Genomic DNA, 19,223 nt, shown 5'->3' with positions numbered 1-19,223 from the left:
TTTTAAGTTCCAACTAACTGAAGCACTTTCAGCGGAGCTCGAGTCACTGTCAGCAGCAGGTTTATTGTACAGCTTTAACAGCTTTAAATGGTCTGGGAAGGCTTTCCACAAGGTTTAAGGATTGTTTATGGGAATTTTTTGCCATTTTTCCAGACGCATATTTGTGAGGTCTCACACTGATTGGACGAGAAGGCCTGGCTCGCAGTCTCCGCTCTAATTCATCCCAAAGGTTTTATATGAGGTTGAAGTCAGGACTCTGTGCAAGACAGTCAAATTCTTCCACACTAAACTCTCTCATCCCCACACCATAATCCCCTCTCCACCAAACTTTACACTTGGCACAATGCAGGCAGACAAGTACCGTTCTCCTAGCAACCGCCAAACCCAGACTCATCCATCGCATTGCCCGACAGAGAAGCATGATATGTCACATGATACGTCAAAGTCAAACTTGTCCTGGATTTTTAGTAAATGAATCTATGAAATATATTTGAAAATCCTACAACGCCTTGTTAATGTCTGTGCAAACTTTGGTGTCCACGCTGCAAAAAGATGATACCAAGGCTGAATAAATGATGCTCCAATTTACACATGAGAACCTACCATTATGGCATGAGGCAGATAGCCATTGGTCTGGGTCTGTAGCCCCACAGTGTTGAGCTGAGATGCAACATAGCGCTCTGGGCTGGGCTTGTCCAGTGTAGCCCGTCGGATTTTACTCAGCTTAGTCGCAACAAAAAATGGCAAAACACTCTGGAAGAAGAGAACAATGAGATTATAAGTTACAATGTGTCAAATTGTGTAACTCTAATGTATCAATACAGTATTCAGAAACGTGGTTTTTTGGCCTGAAGTCCTATGAAATTTGCATTAATAACTACAGTTATGTCTATATTAAATATGTGGGTCTTTCGCAGTGGTATAAACTTTACCTGAATAATGATCCCCTTATTCTTGTATTCAGCCTGCAGTCCTCGTGAAAAGAAGTCCACAAATGCCTACATGAAATAAATGTAGCTCATTAAATCACAAAGATCTAGAAAGGTGGCAAAAAGGTGACACTGAAAAGATCCTTTAAACTGTCAAAATTTATTAAAAACATATTAAAAACGAAATCAATGAGTGACTGTATCAATGGTACCAGCAGACGAAATTATCAGCAAACTGGACGACAAACTCAAGATGTTGCAAAGGCTAATTTTAGCTGCTTATTTAAAAACAGCAGCCAGGACGGGACCCAGGATTAAGACAGCAGTAAATTAACCAGGAAAACTGTGAACAGCAGGCTGTATTTAAGATAACAAATGCACATGAGACCGTGATAAAACATTATGATGCCACATGTTCCTATAAACATTTAATTGGTACACTACCTCAGGACCCGAGTTACTCACCGGCTCATTTATTTTGAATAAAAACAGCAAAATTAAAAAACAAAACAAAACAAAAAAAACCACTTCATCCCTTCTTCTAAATAAATATTGGACAAACTTCAATCACCATCGTCAATAAATTATCAGTACGCTGTTCAATTAGAATAATTCATAAGATGAGATGGATTCCTCTTCAGTACATGGTAAGCTGAGTCCAACTTCAGTTAACACTTTATGAAAAGGTCATAAACCATGTAGCGCAATTACCTTGGAGGCAGAATAGACAGTAAGAAGAGGAACAGGGTACATGCCGCTGGCAGACGAGATGTTGAGGATGGCTCCCTTCTTCCTAAAAACAGCAAGACAAGCCGGTGCTTTTTTTTTAAAGAAGCAAATTACGAGTGAAAAGAAAGATGTGCAACAAACACTTCAATCCCCAGGTAACAAAAAGAAGACGGTAGTATGTGTACTTGCATGCTGAGCCAAAACTGCTCTTGCTGTACATCAAAGTGGAACTGGTAGATACAGATAGGATCAAAGATTTCATCAAGATACCTAAATGTTTACAATGTGGGGAATAGTTCAACTCTAGCCTGCGGTGCTTGCATACATTTCATTTAACAAAAAAAGAAAAAGACCAATGAAGGAATCATCTTTCTATTATAATATCTGGCAGTTTGCGTGACCCATCCCTTGTGGAATTATTCAGCCACATTAGTCAACAACAGCCTACGATCAAGCATGCGGCCCACCGGCTTATAACTGCACGACACATTAGCATACACCAAGTGTGCCAGGACTTATTTGAAAACAGAAAACAAACCAATATGCCTCAACACAGAGCCACATTTATTAGGATACATCTATCATGACTTCTATTTCCAAAGAACGAAAGAGGAAATCCAAGTTGTCATATACTTCTGTGAACTGATCTTTTTCCTGGAGCTGAATGACTATATGACACACAGAAGGGGAAATCATTTGATCGCCTGCTGAATTTTTAGCTATGGTCACTTCCAAAGAAATCAAAACTCTCTTTTAATGGTAGTTTCATTTAGAAATTAAAAACCCCACATTGCATAAAAATTATGAATTGTTCTGCATGTCACTGAGTGAAAAGTATTTGATCAGCAAGCCAAACATGATGTTGTAATTGATGGATTTTGATCCACTCCTCATTACAGAACCTGTCTGTAATGAGGAGTTCACTGGCTGTTCACTGTTCACTGGCTTTTTAGCTACCGGTATGTTCACTTGAGGAGACAGAAAATATGTTCAAGGTTTAAACTGAGGCATTTTCCTGCTTCATGAAAATTATCAGCTCATTCTAATGTTAATGCTGTTTACAGTTGGTATATATGTATGTATATGTATACATATGTATATTTAGTGTGTACATGTGGGTGTGTGTACATGTCTATAAATAGGAATAGTAGTGGTACAATAGTTATGTCAAGCTATATAGTTTATGTCTTCCATATTTCCAACCATATCCATAATCACATACTGTGTATGCTACCATTGTATATAGTGTATTATCTTACTTTTTTTTCACTGATTGTACTTATTTGTATTTTTGTATTTCCTTCTGATATCTGTACCTGAGCTGAGGTGATGCAAAAATTTCCCCGTTGTGGGATCAATAAGGTCTTATCTTATCTTAAAATGAATGCAGCACATCTCAAAAAAGTTGAGCTCGGGCTATGTTTACCATTATTAGACATCCCCTCATATTTTAACATAATGTAAACATCTGGAAACAGAGGAGATCATCTGCTGGATCTTTAGAGAAGAATGTTGTCCCACTCTCATTTAATACTGGATTCCAGCTGCTCAACAGTCCCGAGTCTTCTTTGTCACATTTTGGTTTTCATGATTCCAAATTCTTTTTGTTATGGTGAAAGTCGTGGACTGCAGACAAACCATCACAGCACCTGAACTCGTCTACTATGAGGCCATGATGCTGTTATGGATGCAAGAGGTGATTTGACTTTGTCTTGATGAAATATACCAGCATTGTCTGGATGGAAGCAAATGTGTATATATCGTTCAGCTTCAATGGTGAAAGCTGCTAATTCAATAGGCACTAATGCACACCCGTACCATCAGAGAGAGAAAGGCTTTTGAACTGAGCACTGATGACACGCCGGATGGTCCCTCTCTTCCTAGATCCAGAGGATACAGCTTCCGTGATTTCAAAACAGAACTTCTGTGTTTTCCACTTTGCCTCTGTCCATGTTAAATAAGCTTTGGCCCAGAGAAGACAGAAGTGTTTCTGGATCATGTTCATATATGGCTTCTTGATAGAGCTTTAACCTGCATTTGTGGATGGCACGGTGACCTGTGCTCACACATTGATTTCTGGAAGTGTTCCTGAGCCCATGCAGGGATTTCCATGACAGAATCATGTCTGTTTTTATTCCCGTGATGCCCGAGGGCCCGAAGATCACGGGAATCCAATATTAATTTTCAGCCTTGTACCTTGCACAGATATTTCTCCAGCTTCTCAGAATCTTTTGATGTTATGTGGTACAGATGATGAGATATTCAAAGTCTGTACAATTTTACACTGGGAAACATTATTCTTATTCCTCTGTCCAGCTTCACTTCAGAGAAACTCTGAGTAATATGCTCTGTTTTTTTAAATATACAATCAATCATGTTACTGACCTGTTGCCTGTTAACCCCATCAATTCCTCCAGCTGTTTCTTTACAGTGTCACTTACTTTTTCAGTATTTTGCTGCCCCACCACAACTTTTTTGAGGTCTGTTGGCATCAAAAGCCTGTTTTTGTTTCAATATTACATTTTCCTTGCTTAAACATTCAAATATTTTCTATGTTCTATTGTGAACAGTAAGTAACAGAAGTAAATATATGAATTCACTGGTGCTAAAGTTTCCAAAAATGTCTTAACATGAAAAGCCCAAGATCTCTTCAGTTCCTGTTTTACTGCAGCTGGTAGCTTCTCTTTACCAAGATAAAAATACTGGCGGCTGCCAGTGGCACCCCTCGCCCTCCTAGTAGATACACTATGGTATCAATTTCAAAATCCTACTATGCCCTTTTTTTTGTTTCCATGTTATCACATCCACCTCCGACCTCTAACTTTGATGTCAAAGTCAGGTTTGAATTCATCAAAGTGTTTTAGTAGACACACCCATGGTGTCTATTTGAATTGTCTATTTTCAAGGTATCGCATTCACAAACTTGGTTTTCCACATCTCCCTGGAGGGTGACTGCAATACCCCATCAGCCTCTTACAGCTGAGACGTATAAAGAAAAGAAGAGGTTTACTTGACTACACCCACTGGACTGTCCAAAACACAGTAAAACAGAAAAATAAAAGGAGCTCAGTGCAGATATGAGAAAGAGGATCACAGAGTTACAAAAGTTAGGAACTTCTCTTGAAAAACTGAAAAGTCCAAGATCATGAGTTCAATCAGTTCTACACATACAAGTCAGCAGGAAGTGACACCTCTTTGCCGTCACACTCAGCTAAGACAAAATTAGGTGAGATGGTCAGACGTAACTCAGACACAGGCACTGACTCGGTGGTTTCTGGAATCTGCTGGAACAGCATTGTGTTTTAAATCACTATGGACTAAGAGGCTAGAGTCTAACTACAGGTTGCAGCTGACCACATAGACAAGAAAACGCCTGCTGGAGGAACATTTAATGGTCCGATGAGACTAAAAGATTGAGCTGTTTTGCCACAATTATAAAAATATGTTTTGGAGCAATGCTGAGATACTCAAGCTAAAGAAAACAGCATAAACTGTCAAGCATTGTGGTCGGGGTAGAAAGTTGCTGTGCGGCTGTTTTGCTGCTAGTTGAACTGGTACAGAGTGGATGCAATAATGAAGGAAACAGACTACCTCAGAATTTTTTTGCATTACCTCAAACCATTAGGACACTCAAATGGGTGTTTTAGGAATATAACTTTAACAAAAAATCTTTTCTTCCATGCACGAATGTGTATGTTACATGATCTCACAGCCCCAGAAAAAGAACAATTCACTTATCGAAAACCTAATATTCCCGTGTCATTTGACGACACGTTTGACCCACTGCGTAGTCAAATAATAATAAAGTTCAACATCTTTTCAGAAAATTCCAGCATTCTGCCACATTTCTTCTGTCTATGATTGTATACTAATGATGTTGACTGGGATTTGCTTCAATATCTTCTTTTGCTGCAAGGAAGAAGTTTCCCAAAAATCCTGAATCTTCCAGATCTAATATTTTAAATATCCATTCACCACTACCACAGAAATCCCAGTTTAATCTTTCACTGACCACACTGCTGGTTGGCAAACACAGCGCCCTGTTACACAATCCCACCGTACCGGCCTCCCACGTATCTCGCAGCGGGTTCCAAAACAGGTGCATATGAATGATCAGGATTCACTGCGTTGAACCTTTTATAGATTCGCAGACAACGGTGATGTATAAACACAACTTACCTCTCCACCATTTGTGGTAAAACAAGACGTGTCATCTGGAAACAGAAAACAATGATAATGGGGGAAAAAGACAGAAAGAGAAAAGGTTAGAAGTGGGTGATGCAGAATAAAAGCATGAGACAGACAAAAACGGCTATTGTTTGTGGGTTGTACGTGGAGGAGTTCATCCACATTCGTAAATGTGTGTGTGCGTGTGGGTGTTGTGTGAAGAGCTGGTCGGAGAGACAAGAGAAAAGAAATGATAATGATAGAGGGAGCCGTTTAAAGAAATATTGAACAATATAAATTAAGTGTTAAGAGAGAGGGTCGACTGTAGCTGTTGCTCTGGGAACTGCTGAACATGGAGAACTGGGACAGAAGTGACTTCTTATGGTATAAGTCACTGTGTTGTGCCAGTGTGTGTGTGTGTGTGTGTGTGTGTGTATGTGTGGAGGTCTTCGGTGGTCTGTGGGACTTCCTGACTGTGGATCTATCTTACCAACCATCCTAAACACCTGAATCCACCTTGACGGCTTTAATTACTCATTCCACAGAGAGCGCACCACGGGGAAACGGATGACAAACATTTATGCATCACGAGTCCTCAGTGTGCAGTTTGGGACTGAGCCAGACATTTAAGATGAGCGGTCTGCAGCAGGCATTCATGCTGACTATCAAAAAGCACCCTGAAATTCTGTGAACATGCCTGAATGCTATTTTTCATTTGTTTGAACACATGTGCCTTTCAGTAAAAACTGGAGGAGAAAAAAAATCTGAGCTATGTCCCAAGTAGCTGTATTGATCCACACAAATTCAATGCTGTAATTACCGCTAAAGGTGGCTTTACTAAGTATTAGCTTGCAGGTGGAAATACCTGCAGTGCAATCAGGAATTTCTTTAGTAGATTTAATTTGTTTTCACACTGACATTTTAAGGTTCTTTTCTCTCTCTGATAACCTGTTAAGGGGAAAAAAAACGTAATTACTTGAATATAGCAACACTCACCTGGCACACTGATGTTATGTTAATGTTGACCAGGGTGTCAATGAACTGAAACAAGAAGAACACGTGGATTAGTACAGATGGTTACATTTTGCACTGGTGCACGTACTTGTAAGTAGAATTGTAAACATTGGCAAATGAGGTTTGTTTTGTCATTCTTAAGCCTTTTTAAGTAAAAAAGAAAAAGTCTCTGTGTGTGCGTTTACATCTAGTGTAACTGACTCGCCTCTGTCAGCTCATCAGACACATTCACACAATCCAACAATCGTGTTGCTTTTGGGTCACATCCAGCAATCTTTTGAAACAAGCCAAGTTTCTTTCAGAAGGGCCGTGTAGTTTCCAAACGGGCCCTGCACTCGCTTGGCACAGTGTTAACACTAGCAAACTTTTCCTGACAGATGACACACTCGGGCTGAAGGCTGTTGATATCCCTGATCTGAATAAATCCAAAAGATAGCTAGCTTACGTGATATTTTCTAGTAAAAGGTTTTTATTTATTTAAATTGGATCTCTTTTTATAGATGTAAGGTTACCTGTTAGCTAACTGTTTTGTTTTGTTTTCCTCCTTACTGTCAATCATGGCCTTTGATGCATCATGCTATAAGAAATGTGACCATTAACCCTTTAAGACCTACCATAGAATCAAGTCCGCCAGAGCTTATCATTATATTTTTACATGCTATGGAGCCATTTTTGGGAGCATTTCAAGTTTCTATACATCAATACAACCGTTATAGCCCAAATTTTAATAATATGTATTCATTAAGTGCATAGTAAATACATAAATGGCAAAAAAGTGCAATAAACTACAAAAAAATTGAAAATCGTTTTTGTTTTTTTAACATATATTTCTAGTTAGAGTAATTTAAGAGGCTTATCCCTCAAAACTGTAAATACAAAAAAGTTGCACAAAATAGTTTCCCACCACAGGAAATTTATTTTGAGTGTCTTCATAGTTTTATTTTTTTAAATACACCAATTTTTATACACTGCAGGAAAAATGAAAATAAATATTATAATGCAAATTTGCAAAGAAACAGCATGTGCATCAAAATTTCCAGCAACTATCAACTATCAACTATTTCCAGCAGTGCAATATGAGTCCTAAGCATCCCAGAAACGACACAGAAAGTCATAAAGTCAAACATAACCTTTAAAAACACCAGTATAGGCTCATGAGGCCCTGAAGGTAAAAAACAAAATTTTCGCGAAAATGACGTCACTTCCAGTTTCGGGCAGGTAATGGCGGACATGCGATAGTTCGCGCTGACGTCTATTCCAATGTAGGAAGTGTTATGAACAGCTGATCAGATCGGCAAAGCCTGTTTCTGGAATATTATGTTTTTGTTGCTGCAAGCGCTTTTTATGCAGTTTTTGCAAAGCTATATGTGGAAGGAAACCGTGACCGAGGACAAGCTGATGGCATAAGATGTAAGTACAACTCCTCTGGTTTCATATGCAAAAAAAATTATTGCGCTAGCTTACGTGGTTGCAGTGCTACTGGGATTTAAAAATAGTTACACAAAACGGAGCGTGCCCGCTCCGACCGGCTTTAAACGGTTAATGGAACTGCATACCTGGGATCCCTCTCATTTTTTGTTAGGCTATAGAATTTGCCTGAGTGGCTAAGATAGCAGTGATGTAATCGATTCGTTTTACAAAAAGCACTGCATGGCTGACACAAAATCCCAAGTTGTGCAGCAAATCACTTAGGAGCCACTGCTGTAAATGATAACATGATAGGGTGGAATCGTAAAAAATGTATTCTGTAACAGTAAAAGGACTATTCACATGGAAGAAATACCACGCGCATTCTTCTACAAATTCTTTTACACCTGCTTTCAGCTAGAAATTCCTGAGCAACAGCCATTACTGACTTTATGACTTACAAAGCTTAAAGACTTCATGAATAACAAATTTCCCTTCTTCTACTTAACACTTTTAAGAGGCAGAATACTGCTCTGAGTGTAAAACTGTCCCACCTATACCGATCTCCATTTAAGGAGAGTGAGACTGACGGAAACTGGACTGCTGTCTAATGCAGGTGAAGCGACCTAATCTACTTAACTTTAAATAGTAATAAAAAATTTAGATTTCCTTCAACGCTACAGCAGTTTACAGAAATAGAGCAGAGGGCCGATATATGCTGTGGAATATGCAGTCGCTGGAGAAACATCAAGGGCAAACATTCATGTATTTTCATACTAACTATAATTTGAATGTGAAATACAATAATCAGAAAACTTGGAACTTACAGTGTCGAGATTGGGGACGCTGAGGAAGAACTCAGGGTAAGGGTAGGAGATCCCAACATTGTTCACTGTTAACAAGACAAAAAAAATTCAGAATTGCCAAATTATTCAAAGAGATTAAGTATTTTATGAATACAGGATTGACTCTGTTATTCCTCATTTCAGTCTTCAGGGGGCAGTAAAAGGCTTATAAATTAACCCTTCCGAATACATGAAAAACACAGTGGATTTCACAGCACTCATTGTTTGTCAGATGTGGTTGAGATAAGATTTGACATATCGTGTGACAGGCTGATTAACACTCGTGACAAGGGAACTGGCCTCAGCACCTCCTGCAGTCTTACCCAGTACTCCAATCTCCAGTCCTGTGAGTCCTCCTTCAATCTTAGAGTAGATGTCAACAGCACTGAAGTCTGCTTGAATTGTTTTTGTCTCCACACCACATTTACTGGCTGAGGACAGAAGTATGCATTTTAATTTACTATATCTGAGTCACAATGAAAGATACCAGAAAACAATACTCAAAAATAGCATTCAGGAATGGCAAAAATGACTATTAAATAGTGATTTAGAAAGGGAAGGAAGGGGAACAAAGTATTAAACCCTAAATTAATCATCAGTGAGGTTATCCCTCCCTTAAGAGGACGCTTTCATTTAACTGGACATATTCACTTTCAGCTCCAGTAAAAGATTTTACTACCTCATAACCAAAAGCATAAGAGTCCAGCAAAGGGCTACTCAGTAAGAGATCACTTGTGCTAAAACACTAAATTCAGTGCAGTATAATTTATTCTTTTGTTACTGAGCCCTAGTGTATTATTATGCAAGCTGTAAGATTTCAGATTCGGGACAAATGAGGCTCTAAAAGTCGCGGTCATACACATGAACTAAATTAGTCTGGTGCCTCTGGAACACAGGTAGGTTTTAATCTGACTCTAAAGATGTTTTCACACATAAACTGAAGATAATTTCAGCTGAATCCGTGTGAGATGTTGTCCTTAGCTGCGTTTTTGTTTACTTCAAATCATTCTGATAAGCAGGGTGCAGACTGACTGGCTGCAATACGCTGAACTACTTCCTGCAGCGATTCTCACAAATCACCAAGGCACACAGACATTGCACCAATCAGGGTGACCGATGCAATAAGGAGAGGAATATTTAACCATGTCCAAAATTTTACAGGGGTGAAACAATTTTGAAATAATATAAACATGTGCATATCTCACCAATAGCCTTGGATACATCATCCAGCTTCTCCTGAGAGCGGCTGATCAGCACAATGGCAAATCCTTTGCGGGCGAGCTGCAAATACAAAAATGAAATATGTCAACAAAGTAAAACACATGCGCACTGCACTTACATCCATACTGATGATCAACATTTAACTGGTTCTTTGATCGACTTTTACATTTTGGCACTAGGCTATCCTGCAATATTATGACGACGTCAAAGTTATTACTTTGAATTAATACCAAATTAATATTGAAAACTGAAAATGCAACTTTGTGAACCAAATGCAGATGAAAAAGCTTTTAAAAAGCAAAGTTTGTAGATTTTATTTTTGTCATTTGGTTTCTAAAAATGGAAACTCAAGTAAATAAATTTAATGGGAAATATAAGAGATTCTTGTTGAAAATGATTCTATACCACATGTCTCTGAGGTGAGGTAGTATCTCAAAAACTCATAAACTTGATGCAAAACAGACAATAAGTGTTTGGACTCCATTGATTCACTTTGAACCAGACTTCAAATCAAGAACACTGCTCTTGTTCACAGCAGTGGTCTGCCTGCCAACAAATAGACCCAGTGTGTGCCTTAACACTAAGCAACAATGGCATGGATGGCAGGGTCACAAGAGGAAAGTCACTGCACTCCAAAAACCAACGCTGCTGCCCAGAGCCAGTTTGCTAAAGATCACACTAGCAAGCCAGAAGGCTGTTTGAACAGAGCTCTGTGGGCAGCTAAGAGCAAAGAAAAACTTCATTGTGTATACGAGAGGCGTTTGATTTAGAAGAAGGGAAAATCGCTGCATTCGAGCGTCAGGACCTTATTCCATCTCTGAAACATCACAGATTAGGCCTGTTTTGCTGCATGTGGGCCACGACAGCTTGCCGTCATTAATGGAACAGTAAATTTTTAAATACAGCAGCAAATTCGAAAGTGCAATTCAAGGACATCCGTGAATGGAATCTCAAGAGAAACTGGGTCACACAGTGCATCAAGATAAAAGATGTCCTGAAAACTAGTCATTCTACAAAAAAACAAAAAACGAACAAGAGGAATAAATATGTTTTGAATGGCCGAGGTCTCACTCATCAAAAGATATTGTGGAATGGCCTGAAGCGAGCGCTTCATGTGAGGATACCTGTTATCGAGTTAAATATGTTTTGAACATTTAATTCAACTCACTCATCCAAAGTGATGTGAAGGACTGATCAGCAGTTACTCTAAACTCATATTACACCGTGGGCCACGTACAACCCACCTTGATCTTAAGTGGCCTGTTAGTCTAATGAAGTTTAACTACTCATTGTAAAAAAAACAAAAAAACACTTCTATAGTAGATACTGAAAAAAAAGGAACTTTTCTGTAATCTAATTGTTTTATTTATTACTGAATTACTCTGGTGTAATATGATTAAGGATGGAGGAGGTCTTTATCAGAAGGAAAAGCTGTAGAACTTGAAAATACAGAATCCTAAAGTTTCTTTCTTCCCATTTTCCAAAGCCATATAGTCGATCAGATTGGGGTCTTTGCCAGGCCGATTCTGGCCCCCCAGCCTGGTGTTTCACACCCCGGCTCTCAACATTTAGTTGCAGTTATTGCTGTGCAAGATGTTCACACCAGTTACAGATCAATCTTTGCAACTCACATGCATCATATTGGGTCATTTTCCTAAATAAATAAATTTCAGTGACCATGCTTTTGTCTCATTTGTGTGGCTCTCCATGTGTTACTTTCTGTATAAAAATGAAAAAAAAAAATTAAAAATATATTTTTTAACCGTACTCACCATCAGGTGTTACATGTTTATAGATCTACTATTACAGGCACATACTATTTTCAAGTACAAGTTCATAACTCAACACCTCTGGGAGACCCTTACCTCTTCTGCATATGCTTTCCCAATCCCATCTGTGGCTCCTGTCACAACTACAAACAGAGAGAGACTTAATTAGCAAGGAAACTATATTACCATTACTCGCACCTTAATAAGATCCTTTGTACACATGTAAAAATATACAGCCTTTCCCTTATGCTCAATTACACTGGATAAACATATGAAAAACATATTGAAAATATATCACAGACTGACCCATTACGACTTAATCACATTAATTTCTACGGGCCGTAGCTTTGACTTCTGTTATAACAGAGCGTTGCAAGCAAAACATATTTAAACAGACCAAAGAAGACATGTGCTATGTAGCCAAATATATGGGCATATGAATGTAACTGATGTCATCCCAGGGCCAAGTAATGAGGTTAATCCACTTCTCTAACAACCTCCAAAGCTGAGGGAGATTTCGGAACTTAGGTCCTGGGATTTGCTCCATTTCCACCACAAGAGCATCGGTGCAGGGCGGTCAACCAGCTGATGCTCACACTCAGCTTTTGTGTTCATCCCAGGGATTCTGGAGGCTAAGAGCAGGTCAGTCAAGTTGGCTTAAAACAACAACAAAAAAGAACTATTTCTTAATGAGCCTAGATATATCTAAGGGGTCAACGTCAAGCTTAGGCAGGAAGGGGCTTTCCTCAAACTGTTGCCAGACATGTATAGCCACGCTATTAAACAGAACCTTACAGCAAGGTCGCTTATTGTAGCAGTAATGTTTCATTTATTGGTACTAAGGAGCTGAAATTATAACACTACGTAAAAAAGAAATTTACACATTTTTCAGAATTGAACTCTCGTTCAAAAGTACTAGAGGACTGTCCTGTTGTGAAGGATTCCAGTGAGTGACCACTTCACAATCAGAGATACTTTAGATGCACACTGTCAGTTTGAGGACCTGAAGCCTTTCTGCCTCTTCCACTTTAGACTTGTTTTGTCTTTGTTTGTCAAAACGTAGAAGCAAAAAAACATACTGCAGAAAACCCGAGCGGTGCTAGCCACCACAGATGAACAGCTAAAGAGTGCCACCTACAGGAACTTTATCAGCACAGAGATCTACTTCGAAGCATGACACAATACTTAACTGACAAGTGATGTCAAGAAATTGCTGTGTAGAAAGGCTAATTATGACCCAGCGCAAAAAGCTTGAGCACAATAAAAGGGATTTACTTTTAGATGCAGTGAAGGACACGGTTGACAGGGAGCAGCTGAGGTGACTAAGGAGGACAAAAAGAGAGTGAGGGAGGGTGAGGGGAAAGAGGTCCTCTCTGTCATCAGTGGCAGTCGAGCGAGCAGATGCCCTGGAACTGCCTGGCACAAACAGCAGCGGCAGCAGGATCCTATTTTTAGCAATTCCCATCTTTCAGAAGGAACCATTCATCACACCTCTGGCTAAATATAACAAAAAAGCGGATGGGGAGTTGCGTGGTGAGTCGAAATGTTACAATATGTCCCTGAATGACCTGCCAGGCCCTACTTAGAGAGGAATACTTGCCTCATCTTTGAGTACAATATCATTCTTGTGTTTTCAGAAACTGTCCATTATATTTTATATTCCTATTGTTTTGTCATTTAGTCCCTTCTTACTTTTTTTTTTTGCATTAGACTTCTGAAAGTAAAGTGCACTTAAGATGGGAATGCTGCTGTGTGGGTTAGGTCAAACCACATCAGTGTGGTTGGGTGCACTGAGCAGTTCAGCCTCTAGGGTCTGCTACTAGGGCTTTTAGGACGCTTAGGCTCATTAAATACTACATGCAAGGAGCACCGACATAAGTGCAGTCTGTTCAGAACAAACTTCACTACCTGGGACCATTCATAGTCAACAAAAGATATGCACGGTACCATCAAAAAACAATAGTCAACAAAGGTTTGTGGAAAGGAAATGTTTAAAACTAAAGAATGAGTCATGTTCTGTTCCTCATTGCAATTCCAGTACTCAAACTACTCTCACTATTCACGAGAATGCACACTGATGATTTAGCTTACGAGTTAAAGATTAAAAAAGGGGGGTTGAGCATTTTAAGCCTAAGTACTGCTCCACTGGGAACTGTCTGACTGTCCCTCCAGTGTGTTCCACCAGTGTTCATTTTGATGGCAAATTTTGATTTCGTTTTAGTCACAGTCTTTTGACTAAAACATCATTTAGTTTTAGACATAATTTAGGCATCTAAGTTCTTTCAGTTTTAGTTATTTAAATATCATATCAAGTGTAAAAGTTTGGTATGTTTTTACTGGTTGCTCCACACGGTTTACAAAGCGTTTTATTTCCCTTGACATCAAATGCAAAATATGTCCAATCTTCTTCTCCCAGAAGCATAGGACCCACTCCCTGTTTGTTGGGGGCAGATCAAATGTGGGCATCTAACTCGCCGCACAGCTAATTTCTTCTCACTGGATCACTTCCAAACTTTTTCGGCCTTACTACACAACTTAATTAGTTCTAAGTCTCATCTCTCTAGAATATTTTCATCCTGTTTTCATTTGATGAAAGTGTCAATAGATTTCATCAGAGTTTCTGATCCTCGTGCATAGGGCTGCTCGATTATGGCAAAAATGATAATCACGATTATTTTCACTGAAATTGAGATCTCGATTATTTGACGATATTTATTTAACCCTTTAAGACCTACTATAGAACCAAGTCCGCCAGAGCTTATATTATTTTTTTACATGTTGTAGTGCCATTTATGGGAGCATTTCAAGGTGCTATACAACTGTTATAGCCCATATTTTAATAATATGTATGAATTAAGTCCATAGTAACTACATTAATTGCAAAAAAGTGCAATAAACTACAAAAAAAAATTGAAAATCGTTTTTGTTTGTTTTTTTACATATATTTCTACTTGGAGAAATTTAAGAGGTTTATCCCTCAAAACTTTAAATACAAAAAAGTTGCAAAAAATAGTTTACAACAACAGGAAACTTATTTTGAGTGTGTTCATAGTTTTATTTTGGAGATACACCAATTTTTATATACTGCAGGAAAAACAAAAAAACAATCCTATGATGCAAATTTGCAAAGAAAACAGCAGGTGCATCAAAATAAACTATTTCCAGCAGTGCAATTCGAGTTCTAAGCATCCCAGAAACTATTCAGAAAAGTCAAACATGACCAGTATAGGCCTTTAAGGCCTACAAGTAAAAAAAACTACATTTCCGCGAAAAATGACGTCACTTCCGGTTTCGGCCAGGAAATGGCGGACATGTGATAGTTCGCGCTGACGCCTGTTTCACTGTGGGAAGTGTTACGAACAGCTGATCGGATCAGCGAAGCGTGTTTCTGGAATATTATGTTTTTGTTCCTGCAAGCGCTTTTTATGCAATTTTTGCAAAGCTTTATGTGGAAGGAAACCGTGACCGAGAACAAGCTGATGGTATGAGATGTAAGTACAACTCCTCTGGTTTCATATGCAAAAAAATTATTGCGCTAGCTTACATGGTCCAGGTTCTACAGGGATTTAAAAATAGTTACACAAAACGGAGCGTGCTGCTCTGACGGCTTTAAAGGGTTAACAATGACTTTAAAAAAATAATATAAAATAGTGTGCAACACCACTGAAGTTTTTTTTTTTTTTTAAACTCTCTTTTCAACCAACAGCAGTCACTCTCCTCTCCAAATAACTTCTGCTTAGCTTTCCGAGCTTCCCTCGGGTCCTCTTAATCAGCGGTCTCCAACCTTTTTTGCACCACGGACCGGTTTATGCCCGACAATATTTTCACGGACCGGCCTTTAAGGTGTCGCGGATAAACGAGGGAGGGGCTAATAATCGGCTCAGTCATTTTTAATGATCGTTGAAAGCCCAGATCGTAATCGTGATTAAAATTCGATTAATTGAGCAGCCCTACTCGTGCATTAGTTTTTATTTAGTTATTGACTTGTTTTTGTCAGACAAAAGATAAAGGTCGTTGACAAAAACTGAGACAAAAATTATAGGTCGACAAAACTAACCATCTTCCACCCAACTGCACTTTCAACAGTCCACAGTTAAAGAGGGATCTGAGGTGCATAATCCCCTTTTGTATAATTTTCACATCTAGCAATCCTGGTTACAACACCTGTTAGTAACCATGCGCTGCATAAAAATGGATGTATGTAGCTAATGTTACATCATAATGGTGCCCATTGGTTTTGAACACTATATGTTAAAGTCTCAATTTAAAACATTTCAGCCCCATAGCATGGGAATCTATTTAGTTCGGCTTGCCTTAAAAACAGCTGTAAGTGGCCATCAGCAAAACTGTGGAGTCTTTTTTGCTCAAACTGATATCATCATGTTGGTATAGTTCCTGGATCACCAAAACTAATGTTGGTCCAGGTTCAAGAACACAAGTGACCAATTACATTGTAGTAAAGTTATAGTTTTGCAACATGGACGCACCCTACCTATAGCCCTGTAACCCTAACCGCGATCACATCCCAACCCCCAATCCTAACGGCCCCTTTTTTGGATTTCTTCCTGAGTGGACATCAGCAGGTGTTTTCCCACGTTGCAAAGCTATGACATCATAACAGCGTGATTGGTCTGATGCAATGTTGATCCTCGATGAATAGTTGATTGATTAAAATGTTGATCCAAGAACAACGCACAACACAGGGATATCCGACCTGATTTTTCGATCATGTTGGACTGGTGGTCCAACAGGTCATGGTGGTCTGGAAGATATTCTATGGTCTTTACTGCCTCCTTCTGGTGGTACAGGTGGCACAAGGTAAAATAAACAGTGCAGAAAGAATTTAAATATTTTAAACTTTAATGTCCCCAGTATGTATACTCTTACTCTAAGGACATCTTATATGTCGGACAACATCATGGAATGCACCAACGCAAGACTCTGTGATACAACCATTTAGTGCAATTGCTTTTTAAAAGCAAGTCATCAGTTAATTTTTTGAAATTCTCTCCATATATTACCTTTATTACAATGTCCTAATAATAAGCTATGCTCAGTGTACCTTAAGATTTAAGAAGAGTCGCTGACATCACCCTGTGAGACACAAGTTACAGATTTTGGATTTTCTATTTACCGTTTTACCAGAAGCAAGGACCATTGAAATTCAACCCATTTTTAAAACAGGATGAATTCTTGATTTTAACACAACGACTTATGCACAACGGCTGCAGCAATTTTCAATTTGTACATGTTCAAATGCTCTCTCTTTCTGGAATGTCTAATACAAATACCACCTTAAAAGAGTTTATTTTAAGCAAATGTTTTTGCTATTTTAACACTACTCTTCATTTGTTCTTGTGCTCATCCATCTATCTGCCCTTTGCTGTGCCCATTTTCCTCTTTGTGTGATTGTCTTGAGTGCAGATGATGCCGGGATGCCAAGCATCCTCTAGGGCTGCAGCAGAGCCAAACAGAAGGGAGGAGTGGAGGAGCAAAAGAGAAGAGAAAATGACAAACACGAGCACAGGGGATCCTGAGGGCAACTAAAAATAGTACAGGGAAAAGGAGAGGAGAGTGCAGGGGGAGTCTGGAGGCACAATGATGAGGAAAACGTAGGCTGGGTTATTTTTAGTTGTTTTAAGAATGAAGTGATTTGCAGTCAGAACAGGGAAAAAAAGGAAAAACATTTTACAGCTGAGTGCATGTTCCCTTCACTCAAATAAAACAAGATCTATTTTAGGAACTGCAGTCTCTGGCAAATCTAGGTTAGACTGGCTAGGTGTTCCAATGATAGTGCTACTATGTGAACAACATTGGGGCGCAGGATTTCATGACACCTTACAAGATATAAGGACAATAACTGATTTTTGTTTTTTGTTTTTTTAACAAAACTGTTTTCACAGAAAAGTTAAACAAAATGAGAATTTTACCAACCACTCTTATTTTAACGCCTCAACTTCAGCATTTTGAAAGTCAACCATCTTGTGCCGAAATTGGGACAAGAGGATAAAAAGTTATCAGACAGAAAGCAGGGTTAAAATGACGCATGAACTCATGGACTCGACTGTCCAGGATGCTGCTAGAGGTGAAACAGCGTTTTCTTGGCACCTTTTGTGGCCAGAAAACCAGTCAATTAAAGTATGAATCACACAATCAAGTTCAGAATAGTTACTGACCATGTATATCCCCTTTCAATTAATTCAATTCAATTTTATTTATATAGTGCAAAAGCAGTCACATCAGGGCAATTTATATTGGGGCGATCGTGGCTCAAGAGTTGGGAGTTCGCCTTGTAATCGGAAGGTTGAATGTTGTGTTGTTGTGTCCTTGGGCAAGACACTTCACCCGTTGCCTACTGGTGGTGGTCAGAGGGTCCGGTGGCGCCAGTGTCCAGTGCCTCGCCTCTGTCAGTGCGCCCCAGGGTGGCTGTGGCTACAATGTAGCTTGCCATCACCAGTGTGTGAATGTGTGCGTGAATGAATGGATGACTGGATGTGTAAAGCGCTTTGGGGTCCTTAGGGACTAGTAAAGCGCTATATAAATACAGGCCATTTACCATTAGTAAAGACCCTACAACAACACAGAGAAAACCCCAACAATCAAATGACTGCCTATGAGCAAGCACTTGGCAACAATGGGAAGGAAAAGCTCCCTTTTAACAGGAAGAAACCTCCAGCAGAACCAGGCACAGGGAGGGACGGCCATCTGCCGCAACCAATTGGGGGTTATGGGAGAGAGACAAGACAGTAAACACTGCCGAAGTGAGGCAAAGATAATTAACTATTGATTAAATGTGGAGTAGTGACCCCTTATTGTCATGATTTCCCCATGTTTTTATGGCTATTTCCAGCAGGGTAACGCACCATAATGCAAAACAAAAGTCTAAATGTTTTTCATACAGCTGAGAATTAGTTCAGCAGACTTCAGGAACCTCCCCAGTTGGCATTCTGCTGGATTCACCAAGCAAGACAGGTGGCTTGAAGTGCAAATGTGCAAGTTGCAAATCTGCACAAATTGTGAATTGAATCGCACTGATGTGGAGCAGAATCTGATGCCGGCAGATCGGAGTGAGGTAAACCTATAAGCAGTTTGCCAATCACCATTAAGCAACAAAACTGTGCCGTCTGTGAAATCAGACGGCA

The 19,223-nt window shown here is 39.3% G+C and overlaps 1 protein-coding gene across 1 annotated transcript in view; it reads right to left on the bottom strand.

Moving 5' to 3' along the window:
• Positions 1-19,223, bottom strand: part of hsd17b12b (hydroxysteroid (17-beta) dehydrogenase 12b) — a 28,013-nt gene that overhangs the window by 5,825 nt on the left and 2,965 nt on the right. The window contains exons 2-10 of the mRNA XM_085407557.1: positions 12,178-12,224; positions 10,297-10,372; positions 9,415-9,522; positions 9,074-9,138; positions 6,822-6,866; positions 5,838-5,872; positions 1,641-1,722; positions 933-998; positions 604-753 (exon numbers count right to left, since the gene is read on the bottom strand). Coding sequence (XP_085263683.1) covers positions 604-753; positions 933-998; positions 1,641-1,722; positions 5,838-5,872; positions 6,822-6,866; positions 9,074-9,138; positions 9,415-9,522; positions 10,297-10,372; positions 12,178-12,224 — 674 coding nt within the window. The remainder of the gene's footprint in view (positions 1-603; positions 754-932; positions 999-1,640; positions 1,723-5,837; positions 5,873-6,821; positions 6,867-9,073; positions 9,139-9,414; positions 9,523-10,296; positions 10,373-12,177; positions 12,225-19,223) is intronic.

Source organism: Rhamphochromis longiceps, linkage group LG1 (genome assembly GCF_057381845.1).
Source record: "Rhamphochromis longiceps isolate RC_006_pf linkage group LG1, R_longiceps_female_GT1.1, whole genome shotgun sequence".
Taxonomy (NCBI): Eukaryota; Metazoa; Chordata; class Actinopteri; order Cichliformes; family Cichlidae; genus Rhamphochromis; species Rhamphochromis longiceps.
Note: the sequence above shows the minus strand (reverse complement) of the source record. Positions and strands in the feature narration are given on the sequence as shown.